Source organism: Microcaecilia unicolor, chromosome 6, assembly GCF_901765095.1.
Source record: "Microcaecilia unicolor chromosome 6, aMicUni1.1, whole genome shotgun sequence".
Lineage (NCBI taxonomy): Eukaryota > Metazoa > Chordata > Amphibia > Gymnophiona > Siphonopidae > Microcaecilia > Microcaecilia unicolor.
In genome coordinates, this window is record NC_044036.1 from 48,466,340 (window position 1) to 48,483,893 (window position 17,554).

A 17,554-nucleotide genomic window follows, 5' to 3' on the forward strand; every position below is an offset into this window, starting at 1 on the left:
GGTTGGCGGCTGAAGGGCGGTCGAGAGGGTTGTCGGCAGGGGGTCCAGGGCCAAAGCTACGGGGGCCCAGGACCCCGTGGCCCCACATAGCTATGCCCCTGGTTAACGTGTGAGACCTTACGACTAGGTCAATGGATGGCAGTAAGGTCTCAGGCCCAAAATGGACGTGCATCAATTTTTATTTTCCGCATGTCCATTTTCAGTTTAAAAAAAAGGCCTCTTTTGCATACATCTACACCAGTGCGGGCCATTTTTCGGCGCACCTTAGTAAAAGGACCCCTATATTAATTGCTTTCAAATACTGATAGGTTCATTGATAGGCTCATGGCCATTTAAATCGATTGTCTGGAATTAACCACCAATATTCAGTGGCACTTAACTAGATTGTACCCCTGAATATCCATGGTTGGTGCCTAAGCCAAAATCAATTAATTTGTGGGTGGTCCTGGGACTAAAATTCAGCACTAAAATGCATAAGACTACTGCATAAATTATCTTTATGTGAATCATTTTATGCAGTTAAGTGCTAACTTTTGCACTTAAGCGCATAAGTGTTGTCCAGCCACATATGTCTGGATATTCAATGCAGTTCCCAGACATGGTCCAGCATTGAATATCCAGCTGTTTTACTGTCCTAACTTTGGGGCCTTTTTACTAAAGGGTTGCCGCATGACAACCCAGAACTACCGCCGGCCCAACGTTGCTGCTGGCGGTAGTTCATCCTCGATCGCACACCATTTCCGGTGCTAAGGAAAATAATTCCATAATTTCTAGCATGGCACTAACCTAGCAGTAATCAGTCAGCGCTGCGTGATGTCTGGTTACTGCCGGATTACAGCAGGGGCCCTTACCGACACCTCAGTGGGTGGCGGTATGTGCCCCCCCTCTCTACATGGCCACACGGTAAGAATAATCTTACCCTGTGGTCACGTCTCTTTTAGGGGCTTTTTACCCGGTGCAGTAAAAAGGGCCTTGGCGTGTGGCAAAAATGGCCCCTGCCACTAGCGCATAGCCGATTTTACCGCAGCTTGGTAAAAGGACCCCTTCATGCGGTGTTTAGTCAGTTAATGGACTGAAAATCATAGCTAACCACATAACTTTCTGCTCTTCTCCAACTTCACCTCTGAACTACCCACATAGGCATTTAGAGGTGATACTTAGCAACATTATCCAGTTAAATGTCCCTGAATATCCTCGGAAAGCACCACACAAGCGATTGGGCAGGAGGTAAGGCTGTATATACATGTAGGTGAGCTGAATGGACCCCTCTAGTGGCAAAACCCTCCCAGCTGTTCCAAACCCTCCCCTAGCCCCTGGTAGATATCCTCCACTCATCCTTGGGGACCTACTTGGAAGGGATCTTAGAGGTCTAAGGGTGAGATGGGGAATGGTCTCCCTCTGCTCCCACCCTGTCCGGCTACTGGAACAAAAATAGCACCTTTGACCCCTAGCGGTAATCTCATTGTTTCTACCACTAGAGGTCAACCCTCCAAATAAAAGGAAAATTTCAGCAAAGAGCTCTATATTTGAGCATGGCTCAGATCTTCCTCTGAAGGTCCCACAATTATTTTGGAAATAGCTAATATAGTAGAAGATTTCTTTTCCATATTTTGATGTTATGTTGGTGGTTTGTGAGTATTGGATGAAGTATTTTAGGAGGCTTATATGTCTTTCTATGATAGGCACTCTTATTTAGCTTCAATAGTGTGCTAATGCCGATGGGCACATTTATACCTGCTCTATGCAAGTGCAAATATCTTTTTTTTTGTTACATTTGTACCCCGCGCTTTCCCACTCATGGCAGGCTCAATGCGGCTTACATGGGGCAATGGAGGGTTAAGTGACTTGCCCAGAGTCACAAGGAGCTGCCTGTGCTGGGAATCAAACTCAGTTCCTCAGGACCAAAGTCCACCACCCTAACCACTAGGCCACTCCTCCACTCTGAAATACTCTATGTACACACTCACATAGTTTATAAAACATGCAGGTAGATCACAACTCTGCCACTGCTCCACCCACTCTCTGCCCCCCGGGAATACCTACACAGATCTTCATCTTGTGGCAGTTACATTTAAAAGTGCACATACCATAGGTCATAGGTCATAGGCCTTAGCTATGTGTAAAAAAAAAAAAAAGCTTTACACAGAAAGATTATTATAAAATTACCCCTTTTAGTCTGACTCAAAAAGACGATATGGCATCCTCTCCTCCCATTAGCTTTGAGCTCAGGGTGGTTACCTTTCTTCCCTACTCCTTACAACAGCCTTGCACGTGTATTTGAATACTTCTACATGCATCAAGGATTATATTCTGCAGTTTGCTGGACTGTCTTGGTTGGCATAAAAGGGAAGATCGAGTACTTCTGCTTAAACCACACAGCTGTCAAATGATTAGGTTTTCAACCCCTCTTCCTGCTATTCAGTTGAACTCTGAAAAACATCTCCGTCTTGAGTGTAATGATGAAAAACTGCAGTCACATTGCAAGGTTTTCACTGAATAATAAAACATATCATTTAACAAAGAACTGTTTTAATCTGCCATTCCAAAATTGATTACAGCCTTTGATTGCACCATTTTCCATGGTTCAATATTAGCGCGGTTCCCTCAGTGTCATTGGATAGTTAAAGAATGCTATTATAATTTAAGAATGATTGTTCTATCTATATGTCCAGAGAAGTAGAAAAAATATCTGTGCATGTTGAAACATGCATTTGACAGCTCAATCTATTTGCCTAGAAGAGAGAGAGAGAGAGAGAGAGAGAGAGAGAGAGAGAGAGAGAGAGAGAGAGAGAGAGAGATCTAGGCACAAATAGTTTTTGCCAGACAATCCTATTCTTGAATTTGAATCCCTAAAACTTATTTTGACTATTTTATATACATAAGGATATTTTTCTTTTAACTTTACTCTTCCCTTGGAAGACAGGATGCACATTCTCAATTTTATGTATGTTGAAAGACTGATAGCTTTAGCCTAGCTTCTGAATGGTAAAATGTGCTCTCCAAAAAATCTTGTCCTTTTTTAGGGGGATAGTCAAAGAATTAAAAAAAATTGTTATGGGAATATTAAGATTCTGTGTAGCTTACAATATAACACACATGATAAGATTTGCTTCTCATATTATACAGTTATCTAGATTATGGCAAAAATGGAAATTTTGAAGGTAAACGGAAATTTTGAAGGGGCCAATCACTGCATTTTTGAACCCTGAGGGGAAAAAATACTAGACACCAGCAAGTAATTTATTCTAGACTGTATTACATAAGCTCTCGATAAATATGTGTAATATTTTTTCCATAGTGTGCAACACTCTCCACACATCTACAAAAAAAAAAGCTCAAAGACTCAACTTTAAAGTTAGGACTTTAAATCAGACATGGGCATTGTTTAAAAATATCATTTTGGAAGCCCAGACCAGATGTATTCCACGTATTAATAAAGGAAAGAAGAGCAAATGACAGCCAGCACGGTTAAACAGAGAAGTGAAATAGGCTATTAGAGATAAAAGAACATCTATCAAAAAAGATCCAAATGAAGAAAACAAGAAGCAACCTAAGTACTGGAAAATTAGATGCAAATCATTGATAAAAAAGGCCAAAAGAGAATACGAAGATTGGAGGGTGGCCAATCTAATGCTTATTTTTAAAAAGGGATCCAGAGGGATCCAGGAAACTACGGACTGGTAAGCCTGACGTCAGTGCTGGACAAAACAATTGAAACTATTATAAAGAATAAAATAGTTGAACACATAGACAAACATGGTTTAATGGGACAGAGTCAACATGGATTCAGCCAAGGGAAGTCTTGCCTCACCAATTTGTTTCATTTCTTTGAATGCATTAATAAGCATGTGGAGAAAGGTGAGCAGGTTGATACAGTGTATCTAGATTTTCAGATGTTTGACAAAGTCTCTCAAGAGACTCCTGAGAAAATTAAAAACCCATGAGATAGGAGGCAATGTTCTATTGTGGGTTAGGAACTGGTTGATGGATAGAACTACCGCTGGGCTACTGTGGTAGCCTGGAGGTACTTCCTGTTTAATTAGTGGTAAGCCCAATGCTTAATTAACCCCCCCCCCCCCCCCCATAAATGAATTAATTGAATAGGATAGTATTTCTTACTGTTCTTTGTTTGTATCAATAAAGTTATTTTGAAGACATCACACTGGGTATATTCTCTGCAGGAAGTCAAGTCGGCGTGTCTTTCGGGTCCTACCATTTTGAAGACAGTTGAATTATGCAAGCATTGACTATTTTGTATCTTGGGGGTTCCTGAAGAAGGAAGTATGTCTGAAATGGGGCTCTGTAAAAACCCACCAATAATGACTTTAATGCAAATATACGTGGCTTTGTTGCTATGTTTTGGAGGGGGGGGGTGAAGTTGCAAATATTATTTACATTTGGTAATGGTTGTGACCATAGTTATTGGACTGGCGGCAGCCAAAGAAGTAAACAGGATGCTAGGAAGTATTAGGAAAGGGATGTAAAATAAGACCAATAATATTATAATGCCTTTGAATCGCTCCATGGTGCAATCTCACCTTGAGCATTGCATTCAATTTTGGTCTCCATATCTCAAAAAAAGTATAGTGGAATTAGAAAAGGTTCAAAGACGAGCGACCAAAATGGTAAAGAGGATGAATCTCCTCCCATATGAGGAAAGGCTAAAGAGGTTAGGGCTCTTCAGCTTGGAAAAGAGACAGCTGAAGGGGAATATGATTGAGGTCTATAAAATCCTGAGTGGTGTAGAACAAGTAGAAGTGAATCCATTTTTCACTCTTTCAAGAAGAACAAAGACTAGAGGACACTCAATGAAATTACATGGAAATACTTTTAAAACAAATAGAAGGAAATATTTTTTCCACTCAAAGAATAGTTACACTCTGGAACTCTTTTCCAGAGGATGTTTGGACAAGTTCCTGTAGGAAAATTCCATAATCTGTTATTGAGATGGACATGGGGAAAGCCACTGCTTGCTCCGGGATTGGTGGCATGGAATATTGCTAGTAAGTGGGTTCCTGCCAGGTACTTGAGACCTGGATTGGCCACTGTTGGATACTGAACTAGATAGACAATTGGTCTGACCCAGTATGGCTATTCTTATGTTCTAGTCTTATGTTCTTATGATATATGGTTTGAACTTTACACACTTTATATGTTTTGATTTTGTGGACACCACACATATATAATTGGTGAGCGTCAGGAGCTTCAATTCCTCTCAGCGCTGTGTTCCTTCTGTGTCAGTTAAGCACTGGGGGTCGCTGATCTTTATTTTTAAGGTGAAATAAAAGGTTTTTGTATAAAATTAAATTTGTTTTTTCCATAAGAGGCAGATGATTAGTATGTCTGAAAGTGCTGCAGATCCAGAATAGCTGTGGGCTATAAAAAAATCTCATAGTCTTATGAAATTGTTATAAGATGCCTCTGAGCTAAATTACTTTCATTGACTTTTACAAAATAAAACATTTGTAAATGCAGATGCAGCTATTCAGTTATTTAGTTGTTTCACACGTTTCAGGGATTTTGCCATTTATGCTCTTATGGAGTATTCCTTTATCTTGTGTTGATTTTACTATTTCAGATTCTGAAACTGGCCATTGTTGGAAGCAGGATACCAGGCTAGATTAACCATTGGTCTGACTCAGTATGGCTATTCTTATGTTCTTACAAAGTTCAACATTAATCCCCTTCTCATCTACAAGGACCAACATTAATCCCCAAATTATGGGTTTAATTTTGGTCATAAACTCCCAGATTCTATATATGGCACCCAATGTTTTGCACCAGACTTTGGGTATGCTTCTGAGATGCATGCACAAATAAATTGGATAATAAGTTCCGAATCATCAATAAATGGGCGATAACAACCAATTATTGATGTTAATTGGCATTCATTGAAATTTGCACACACATTTGGCTGCACACTATTCTATAAGGCATGATGTCTAACTCCCATGACGCATATCTCAAAAGGGGGCATGGCCATGGGCATATCGGGGGCGCTGCAAAGGTTGCAAGTGGAATTACAGAATACTGACTAATGGTGCCCAACTTCGGTGCCAACATTTATACCTGGTTTTAGCAGTTGTAAGTCCGGCACCCAAAAATTAGATGCGGAATCCGGGCTAAATGCTATTCCATATAAGGCACACCCTTTATAGAATAGTGCTTACCTCTGAATTTTTCAGCACCAAGTTTCAGTGCCATTTACTTAATCCAGTCCAAACTGTGGGCCCTTGTTGCAAAGCTGTGGCAAAAGGGGGCCTGCGCTGAGGCCCCATTGTACCACAGCGGGTAAAAGGCAAGTTTTTGTTTTTTTCAGGGAATGGCCATGTGGCAAGTGAAGCACTTGCCGCACAGCCATTTTTTTTTGGGGGGGGGAGCACTTACTGCCATCTATTAAGGTGGCGGTAAGGGCTTCCACACTAACCCGGTGGTAACTGGGCAGCACACGGCACTGTTTAGATTACCGCCGGGTACACACCGATTCATGCCGGGGGTGGGAACTACCGCTTGGCTGCTATGCATTGGGCTTACCGCTACTTTGTAAAAGGATCCCTGTGTTAAGATCTCCTCCAAGAATCAGTGGGGCATCACCAAATTACTTGGAGGTCCATTTTACAAAGCCACGGAAGGACTAATGTGTGGGTAGCACATGTGACAGGTGATAATTTGGAGTTTGGAATGCACAGAATCCCACATTAGAAAACATATTTCTATTTTCTACCAGAGGAGATGGTCCCAGAAGTAATCGGCAGCAAGGCCATATTAGCGTGCTCTGCATGGTTACCATGCGGGTAGCCCATGAGCCCTTAAAAATAGGTCAATGTCTGGTGGTAAAGACTCAGGCCATAAATAGCCTAGTTTTAATTTTTGAACACGCCTAATTCCCAGCCCATTCAAAATGGCCTTTTCCCCAGCCACGGTAAAAAGTGGCCTAGCACGTGGCAAAAAACACGACCACACTACTACAGGCCACTTTTTACTGCGGCTTTGTAAAAGGACCTCTTGATTAGTTGTAGCAGTCTTCAAAAAAAGACCCAACTATAGAAATTAGGTGCATTCATGTTACCTAACCTGCAACTAACAGCATTGCTGCTGTACCGTTCTCTACAATAATATCTCAAGCTTTTATAATACATTTACAAATTGCTCTTAAAGTTTTGCTAATCTTTATATTTATACTGATTCTTTAGTAAGTGAGTAATGCAACTGCTAAAAATAGTATATGAAATTGATAAAGCCCCATGTGATCACTGACTCATTCTGTTCACTGTTCTTCAGAATGATAGTCTAGGAGACTTTCTTAAGACACTGCTTCAGTAAAAGCATGTAGCTTATTTTCTCCTTCATTGTCTGAACATTCTCAAGAGTTACTTCAACAGCACAACAGGATTTTCATTTTTTTTTCTTATGTATAAAGAAAAATTACCATATAAAGGGACCCTTCTATTAAGCTGCAGTAGAAAGTGAACTGTGGTAGCCGAGGCAACTTACTACCACAGCTGTAATAAAAAGATTTTTTTAATATGGAGGTTGTTAATGGCTGTGCGCTGATAAAAAAAATTGGTGCATGGTCATTTACTGCCTGAGCTCTTATATAAATACATAAGCGTTGCCATACTGGGACAGAACAAAAGGTCCATTAAGCCCAGTATCCTGTCTCCAACAGTGGCCAATCCAGGTCACAAATACCTGGCAGTGGATTTTACCAAGTCTATCTTAATAATGGCTTATGGACTTTTCTTTTAGGAAATTGTCCAAACCTTTTTTAAAGCCTGCTAAGTTAACTGCTTTTACCACGTTCTCTGCCAATGAATTCCCGCATTGGGCTTACCGCTGCTTGGTAGAAGGAGCTCATAATATTTATTATAGTCCACATCAGATATAAAAGGCCTTTTCTGTGAATAAAATAGGCTTTACAAGTAGAAAATCCCAGGACTGTGTTGAGCTGGAAAAGCACCCTGTGCCACTCGTCCACTGGTGCCCCTGCACCCACTTATTGTGCCACTGACAAGCAGAGGCAACAATGGACAGAGGTAGGTGTGTTCTTGTTCATGGAGGGAGGGAGAGGTGAACCTAGACATATATGGGCGGCTACCCTGAAGTTTTGCAGGTGCCAGCTGATATTCAATGCCAGCACCTACGTAGCAAAACGGGCAAAGTTAGGATTGTTTTTTGTGGTCTGCTATGTGGTCACTAGCACTGAATATTGCTGATAGTTATATAAGTGCCAGGTCCTCCTTGACTCCACTCTGGTTTTCCTTTATACACTTAGAGCTGATATTCAGCGGTACTGCCCACTTAGGTAGTACTGACCTCATAGGTTCTTCTGGACAGTCAGAGGGTACAAAAATGTTTTTTGGAATGTAATTAAAGAAATGGCCACAACAATGAATGAATACTGTGTAGCAACACAAGCTGTGGGCATCAAGGATTGGTTCTAAGATTTCCAGAAACAAGCAAAATTGAAAGTGTATTGACTGAAATAGGTCAACGTGACAGGATGGTGTACAATGTGGAAGGCATTTCAAGGTGAACTAATTTTTTTTATTTTCCAATGTGTAAAAAAAAAAATAATTTGAATATCTGCTTTATTCCCCAAATACTTGCTATCAAGAGGTGAAAATAAATTTGGCTGGACAGAAATGAGCCCAAATTGAATAAATGTATCATTTTGAATTAGACACATTATTTCCTTCAAAGTATAGAATTGTGTAGGAAGTAGGTCATTTTTCAAAGATTTATACCTTATTCTTTGTGCAAAATACAAGAGAATCTGTCTCTGATACACTGTAATTGCCTTGATGTATTCTTCTTATTGAACACTTAACCTTAATGAGAATTTCACTAAATTTGAAAAATCGACTTTGGAGTCAAACAGCTATTTTTGAATCTCAGCATGTACTTTGCTGAGGTAGTACAATAAAGTCAATGTTTTACCAGAATCGAGAATTCCCAGTTCCTTCAGCTTCTACGGATATTGATTGCCCAGTGCACAGCATTTTTTTTTCTGTTTATATTCCTAAAGGCCTGACTGTTTTCAGAAGTACAGATTTACTGAAATTATGAAAACTGATTCATTTGTGAATGTGGTTGTTGCTATTTATGCCTGTGAGGTATTAGGGATCCTATTGTACAGGGGAACTTGACCAGTACTTTTGGAATACACTTTTAAAGGGATTTCCTCCAAGAAATGGCAGTTTGCACAATGAAAAAACCTCCTCCCCCCCCCCCCCCCCCCCCAGATTTCATTTTGAAATTACCACATGTTCTTAACTCTGCAGAATAGGCAGGGTACACAACTTTTGGTGGCAACAGCCCCTAATAGATGTTCAAAGGCAAAATCCATGGGGAGTTTGCTTTTGAAAATTAGCTTGAAGGGTTTTACCCAGTGGTGTAGCCAGACCTGACATTTTGGGTGGGCCCAGAGCTAATATGGGTGGGCACTATGTGTATAGATATGAGTAGTGTTTCTTGGGATACTACAAAATAACGCCTTAGAATGCACTTGATAAGGATTTCTAAGTAGTCTGCCCAACAGCTGCCCTGCATCAACATAAACCACATACCGTAGCTTGGCATCAGCTCTTCCCTCTTTCCTACCCCCCCCCCCCAATCCATCCCCATAGCCCAGAATCAGCCCTTCCCTACTCCCCCCATCTGTCCCTGTAGCCCGGCATTGACTTAAAAAATACTTTCCATTCCCTACCCCCTCCATCCATCCATTCCTGTAACCCAACATTAGCCCTTGCTGTCCCCACCATCCATCCCGTAGCTAGGCATCAGCTCAACCCTATCTCACTACCCCTCCATGCAGCCTAATGTAAGCCCTATCTTATTCCCTACCCATCCCCCCCCACCCAGAGTCTGGCATTTCCACCACCCCCCTGCATTAAATGCAAAACTTTTTTTTAATGTCCTGGGTACTGCAGATTACAGTCCTACTCAGATACCTGCCTACATTAAAAAATAATGTTTTTTTTTTTTTTTAATTTTAACCTGGGTATTGCAGAGACTATCCCCACCAACATTAAATACAATTTTTTTTTTAATTGTAAGCTGGGCACTGAGCTCATCTCCCACCCAGAAAGAAATCCAGCAGTATTAAATAAATATACCTTTCCCCCCCTAGGTAGTGAAGAGCCCACCCCACCCCACCCCCACCCATAAACCCACCAGTATTACACATAACTAAAATTGAAACATTTGTTTTTACCTGGGTTTTAAGTGTAGAGTTTCCCCGAAAGAGACTGCAGTTATGTGCTCTGACTGCTGTGCCTGATTGTGGCTGTGGATGAGTGCTGTGAGGGCCGAACTTCTTTTCCATTGGTATGCACCATGCACACCTCAGGGGGCCCTGGGTGGAAGGGGAGAGCAGCTCTGGAGCTCCAATAAACAACTCCCTGCCCCTGGGCTGATTTTTCTGCAGTGCAGGAACAGTGCCCTATCCGGTGCGCAGGTGAAGGAGCAGAGGCTAGAAGTGCAGCAGCATCCACTCCAAGGGAACTTGGCCGCAAAGGTAAGCTTGTAGGAGGTCCTCCTGAAGCCCGACTCTAGGGCAGCCCGAAAACCAAAGTCCTGATTGGTGCACAGGCTGAGACAGGGTGGGCCTGAGCTGAGATTGGGTGGGCCTAGGCCCACCCAGGCCCACCCGTAGCTATGCCCCTGGTTTTACCCCAATCCTCCCATATATACTTTCTGTGCTTCCCGTTGCTCTTTTTTTTTTTGGAGTTGTGCATTTGTTAAAATTGTGCAACTCTGAACAGGGTAACAGGGAGCAATGGAAGTCTGGTCCCAATGGAATCCTGGTCCTCAGTTTACCATAATACCACATGATCTTCATTTCTCTCTAGCTGCATGCCAGAACTAGTCAAACTACCAGCCATCAGTACAGAAATTGGAGGCATGCAACATACCGTGGAGTAGATAATTTGTACATACTCAAAGAGTAGATTTTACCTGGGAGATTTTCTGGGATAATGTTTATGTTTCTTAAACCTGATATGTAAGGATCAACCACCAAGGTGGAGGAACATGAAACACTACAGACAGTAGACAAAAAGTTGAGGAAGTAATGTGACCAACAAAATGCTTCCATGAAGGTGGAGGTGTTTCTGGGGTCAGGGGGTTGCACCTGTGGTGCTGGGACACTTGTACACCAATCATGGATGCACTGAATGTTTTGGTGGCTCGCTCCTTACTGGAGGTGAATGAGAATTTGGAGGGGAGACCCTGAAAGAGATATCCATATCATACCCGATTCCTGAACCTCACTGACCAGGAATTCCAGACTAGGTTCTGCTTCAACAGGGCTGCTGTACAGCACCTCTATGACCAGCTACAACACCTCCTCCATCCCAGGACACTCAGGAATAATCCATGCCAGTCCACCTGAAGGTCATCGCCACCCTTGCCTTTCTGGCCGCCAGCAACTTCCAGCCAGTGCTAACAGTCAATGCAGACCTCACCCAGTCTACCGTCTCCAACGGCTTTGCCAGTTCCTCCGATGCCTTCCTCACCCACACCTCTGACTATATTACCTTCCCCACAACCACCCAGGCACTCCAGAACAACATGGCTCAATTCTACGTCATAGATTGCTTCCTCTCAGTCATAGGCCTCATGGACTCAGGGCCGGTCTTAGCAAGTGCGGGGCCCTATGCAGACCAATTTGGTGGGGCCCATCCTAGCCCTGCCCCCACCCAAGCCCCACCCCATTGATATTATTCAATTTTTAGAAAATTTTTTATTTATGAAATTTCAAATAAAGACAAATGAAGCTAAACTTGTACAGAAAAACTGATTGAAATAATAAGTACAATGCTATCATGAAACCCCCTCTCCCCAGAAATTATTCAGTTCAAGTCTACTACAATTAGTAGTTCCAATTCTCATAACCCCCGGGGGGGGGGGGGGGGGGGAAGGGGTCAGAGGTGTGGACACACAATCTCTCCACTGCAAAACACCATACACAAACATGTGCAAAAACACACTCATAACCTTACCAAACCATAACAGCACTAATTCCAAGGACAGGACGAGCACAACCTTATGCGTGGAAAGGCAGAACTGTAATTACACCAGGCTCTAAAACACCAATACATTACCTCGTGAAAAAACAAAACAAAAAGGGCTGCAAATGCTACATGCTAGCAGGATACTGCACCTTGATCACACATGAAAAACACATGACAACAGATATGAAGGCAAAATACTGAACTGGAAAGTTACCTCAAGAAGTCAGACTCAGCATGCAGCAATACTAGAAAAATTGAAACTTACATGCAAAATATCACAGATGCACATTTCCAAAAGCTGACATATTCCAATTAATAAATTCTGAATAAAATACTTTTTTCTACCTTTGTTGTCTGATCATTTGGTTTTTCTATTTGCTTTGGTCCCAGTGTCTTCTGTTTTATGCAGTGTCTTCTTTCCATTTGATATTTTTTCTCTCACCAGGTCCACCATCCTCCTGTGTCCTTATGTGTCCTGTCTACCATCTGTAGCCCTGTTCCTATCCTTTCTCCAGTTTCAGCATCTGCCTTCAAAGTGTTCCAATCCAGCCCTTAAATTGAGCAATTTCCCCTCCATGCATATCCAGCATTTCTCCTCACTCCCCTCCTTCCATGTGCATCTACTTTCCTCCCCTACATCCATGTTCAGCATTTCTCCTCTATCCCTTCCCCTCCATCCATGTGCATCTCCTTCCTTTGTCTTTCCTTCCCTCCATTCCTGCCCAACATTTCTCCTCTCTCCCCTGCCCTCCATGTCCAGCAATTCCCCTCTCTCCCTGAGCCCTGCCCTCCCATCCATATTCCTCTCTCCCCTGCCCCCCTCCATTCACCCATATCCAGTAATTCCCCTCTCTCCTTGAGCCCTGCCCTCCCATCCATGTTCATCCATGCTCCTCTCTCCCCTACCCCCCTCCATTCACCCATATCCAGCAATTCCCCTCTTTCCCTGAGTCCTGCCATCCCATCGTGTATCAGTGACCTTTCGTGTACCATGAAAGGTGACATTCCTCTTGTTTTGTGTGGGTAGCTGTAGAGTATTTTCAAGATACCTCTGCTTTGGCATTCATTAGCACTGCTATGGTGAGTCCCCACTTTACATCATCTGATGGTCTGATAGAAGGCTTGGAGTGATGGCCTCTATCTAGAGAATTATGCTAATAGTAGTGCTGGAGGTCTGTAGGCCTGATCCACATGTATCCAGGGCCCTTGCAAGCTGCATCTACTAATCATTAAGAGTAAAGGACAAGTGCTAGAGTTTTGCTGCATCTCTATCACTGTCCAGAGAATAAGATAGCATGTAGCCCTGCATATATACGTTACCTGAGAGGCTAGCTACTGGATATCTTTGGAGAGCCTCATGATCTGCAAGTAAAAGTCTTGTGGTCCCATTGGAGCGATTGGTCAAACATCCAGCAATTCCCCTCTTTCCCTGAGTCCTGCCATCCCATCCATGTTCCTCTCTTCCCTGCCCCAACTGCCCACCCTCTTCTCCCCCCCAAGAAGATCCCTTTTCTTTTTTTTTTCTTTTAAATTTACCTCCGAAGTCTGGCAGAGCAGCGTCAGTGAAAGCGCTTCTCTTCGCTCAGTGACCCGCCTTCTTCTGACGTCATGACGTCAGAAGAAGGCGGGACACTGAGCGAAGAGAAGCACTTTTACTGGGAGCGCTTTCACTGATGCTATCGCTGCGCTGCTGGACTGGAGGTAAATTTAAAAGAAAAAAAAGGAAAGGGATCTTGGGGGCGAGAAGAGGGCGGGCAGTTGGGACGAGCGGCGAAACTTGGTCATGTGAATGCCTGGGAGGAGGCTGACTGAGGCACGCCGCGTGGGGCCCCCCCTAAGCGCGAGGCCCTATGTGGCTGCCTCGGTCGCCTCAGCCTAAGACCGGCCCTGCATGGACTGCACACACATCATACTCAGACCCTCCCCCAAGTACACCTATAGAAATAGAAACTCATTAGACTCTATGAACACGCAAGTCATGTGTGATGCCCATGGGGAGACTGTGGATGTGTGTACCTGCTACCCAGGTTCCACTCACGATGCCTACATCCTTTCAAGGCTTGCCTAGTAGTGGTGCCACCACAGCACCTGTCAGTCTTGTATATCAGGATATCAACATATTTTGTACCAAGTGGAGACACCGACCTTTGTATGTCAAAATATTTAAACCTTTTATTTCTCAACATTTAAACATAACTATACTAACTATAGTCCACTGCTCTCATTGAGGGAAAGGCTACTACTCATGGAGCCTCTGAAGCTGGGCTACAGTTTGCTCCAGTATTTGTCTATGTGCTGCCAGCCCCTGCTGCAAGTCTCTGTGCATGGCTGAGATTTGCTGCAGGCGCTGGAGTTGGGGGTCAGCTTGGGTGGTTCCACTAGCAGGTTTGTCAGATGTTATAGTGCAGCCCGGAACAGCTGTGCCTTCTGAGGTTACCCTTCTCCCCCGTGTTAAATTGTGCGTGTGACCAATTTTTCAAACGCTACTCAATTATGCAACAAGCCATTCAGTGATGATAATCTGTTGATAACAACCAATTATCATCACTAATTGGCAATGATTGGAAATTACATGCGCTTCTTTTTAGGTGTATTCTAAAAAGAGGTGTGTGTAACTTCCAATAAGTGTAGCTGAAGTAGTGTTGTGGCCATGGAAGGAGTGTGGGCATGTCAGGGGCTTTATTCAAAATTATGTGCATTGTTATAGAATTCGGGGGAACAGGCCTACATTTAGGCACGGGTTTTTACACCAGATTTTCAGTGGCGTAGATGGCTGTGCCTAAATATAGGTGCATTCCCTGGTCCTATGCGCTATTGTATACACCACAACTAACTTTAGGCGTGTTATATAGAATAGCGTTAGACGCACTAATCGAATGCGTCAATTTGTACTCATGCTTAATCGATACCTTTGTGTCACATTTATGTTTCATTAATCAATTCTGTTATGATATATCAATGTTCCATCAGGTCCTTCATGGAAAACCTATAAATATATGTTGCATTTATACCAGAAACAGATGGAGTATAATTTACACATGTATATTTTATATATTATATTTCTATCATTTATTTGTTTACTTCCATATGCTTTCATTGCATTTTTATGTTTTAAATTTCATTTCTCTCTATATTGTTTTCAATCCATAGACTCCTGATGTAGGCTTTTTGGCCGAAACATAAAGTTGTGTCGAGTAACTTTGCTTCGTTTTTACTACTGCTGTGGTCCGGTCTTTGGGAATCCTGGTTCACATTCCCACTTCCCTCTGCTTTTGAGTTGCTCCGTGGGACTTCTTGAGTTCGCCACGCTCGTGGATTCTCTCTAGATTTTAGATGCCATTTACAGAATCTGACCCTTACTGGCTAAATAGAAGGTGCTAAGTTTCACGATAACCAGGAGCAGGCACCACATGTTAATCTGTTAACACATGACCTTCGATTCAAAATTCTGGGAATTCCCCCCAATGTTTGCAGTGTAAAAATTTGAAGCTACCATAGGCTAAAGTCTCACGTTCAGCCATGGTAACTGCAAGTTTTACAGTGGTTTAGTAAAACAGCCCCATAGGGCCAGATTCTATATATGGTGCCTAAAAAATCTGTGCGTTAAACCTTTACACTTAAGCATATTCTACAAGCAATGCCTAGATTTAGGCGCGGTATATAGAATATGCTTAGTTGATATCCCAGTGCTTAAAACTACATGCATCCATTTACACCAATAAAAACGTGGTGCACAATGCATGCAAATTTTGGAATGCCCATGAAACACCCATTTTCCTGCCCATAACCACACCCCTTTTTGCCTGCATGCATTAAAATTTAGGTGCAGTGCATTACAGAATACTGTTGGGGAGCTGTGCGTGTAAATTCTAATGATTGCCAATTAGTACTCATTATTGTTTTTGTTAAGTGCTGTTAACAATGCTTATTGGCTTGTTAAGCCAATTAAGTTACACAAGGTGTTACAGAATATGCTTGGATTTCGACACAGAACGCTAGGCGCGCTATATAGAATCCAGGCAGTGGCGTTCCTAGGGGGGCTGACACCCGGGGCGGATCGCTGATGTGCCTCACCCCCCGGGTGTAGCGCCCCCCCGGGTGCAGCGCGACCCCCCCGGCAAAAGAACCCCCCCCGGGTGCACACCACTGGGGGGGGGGGGTGCCGTGCGCCTGTCCGCTTCGTTCGTTTCCATGCTCCCTCTGCCCTGGAACAGGAAGTAACATGTTCCATGGCAGAGGGAGCACAGAACGAACGTAGCGGACAAGCATGCGGCACCCCCCCAGCAGCGTGCACCCAGGGCGGACCACACCCACTGCCCCCCCCCCCTTGGTACGCCACTGAATCCAGGGGATAGTGTCTGATCACATAAATTGTTTTGTTAGCACACACAAGCAACAAAAATGTTACTACATACCTGTGGACTGTACTGAAAAAGTAGCTGAATCTGTAAGAGGTCCTGTAAAGAAGTATTTTTATGAAAAAAAAAAAGAGTACAGAATAATTGGTATACACAGAAGGTTAAATGAATTCTATACTTTTAACCAAAAATGGCAGCGATGTAGCAAGCTGCTCGCTAGTCAGGCAAGCCCTGGTGAGGAAAAGGCCTTCAGCTGGAAAAGTGCATGAAGCGTTCAGCAGCAAGAATAGCTAATGGCAAATTTCACTGCAGATAGCTCACCAACACCTTTCACACTGCTCCAAGCACAGGAGACAGCAATGCTGCAAAAATTATATGGTAGTGTACAAAAATCAAATTACTGTTTCAAGACCCAGTTCTTCACCTGATATTTTTGATGTGTGAGTCTACACTTTCTTCGATAAATCATAGCCTAAGAGTGTGCTCGGATGAGAAAGTGTTCGTTCCACACATTTTTATGTTTTGTATTGCCACTTAGAATCTCTGTCACCAGTAAATAGGTATAAGATGTAATATTTTTTTGTGTGTGTGTTATCAGCATACAGTAAACCATATACATAGAGTAGGCTGGCAGTGCCACTCAATTCTGCATATGAACTGATAAAATCTGTGCAGCACATCTGTGACATGTTTTAGAGTTACTGCTCTTTTTCTTAGTGCTACATTTCCTCAACTGTTTTTGCACAGTTATGCAAACCAAAGTTCAAGGTGAACATCTTGCTTGCACAGCATAAGTAAACAGCCACACATTTCACAGGTTACTTCACAGCTGGGAAGTTTCAACAGGATAAGCCATGTCATGCTTTCAATTGCGTTCAGATAGCTGAAATGTAGACTTATATGTTCCAACTGAAGTTTGAAACTTAAGAAGCCATGGAGGAGGGTCAAGCGGAGTTTAGAAGCAGGCAGTTTAGCAGTAGCGTAAGGATACTGCTTATGTATTATCTCTGATCAGTTGATTAGGATGAAAATAGCAAAGCCTTGAGCGATGACCAAGTACCCAAACATACTTTGGGAATGTATGTGGATACTAACCTGGGCTTGTGACTGGACTAGAAGTAGTAGACATAATAGTTTCTACAAGCAGGGAAAGAAAGAAAATCATGTTGTCTATTAATC

General features: G+C 42.8%; 1 protein-coding gene across 2 annotated transcripts in view; it reads right to left on the reverse strand.

Annotated features, from left to right (window-relative positions):
• Positions 1-17,554, reverse strand: part of NEGR1 (neuronal growth regulator 1) — a 710,014-nt gene that overhangs the window by 66,458 nt on the left and 626,002 nt on the right. Inside the window, exons 7-8 of one of the 2 annotated variants that reach the window (XM_030207025.1) lie at positions 17,471-17,512; positions 16,433-16,474 (exon numbers count right to left, since the gene is read on the reverse strand). The exons of the other annotated variant lie outside the window; for it this stretch is intronic. Of the exons in view, the coding sequence (XP_030062885.1) occupies positions 16,433-16,474; positions 17,471-17,512 (84 nt within the window). The remainder of the gene's footprint in view (positions 1-16,432; positions 16,475-17,470; positions 17,513-17,554) is intronic. 2 annotated transcript variants of the gene reach the window in all.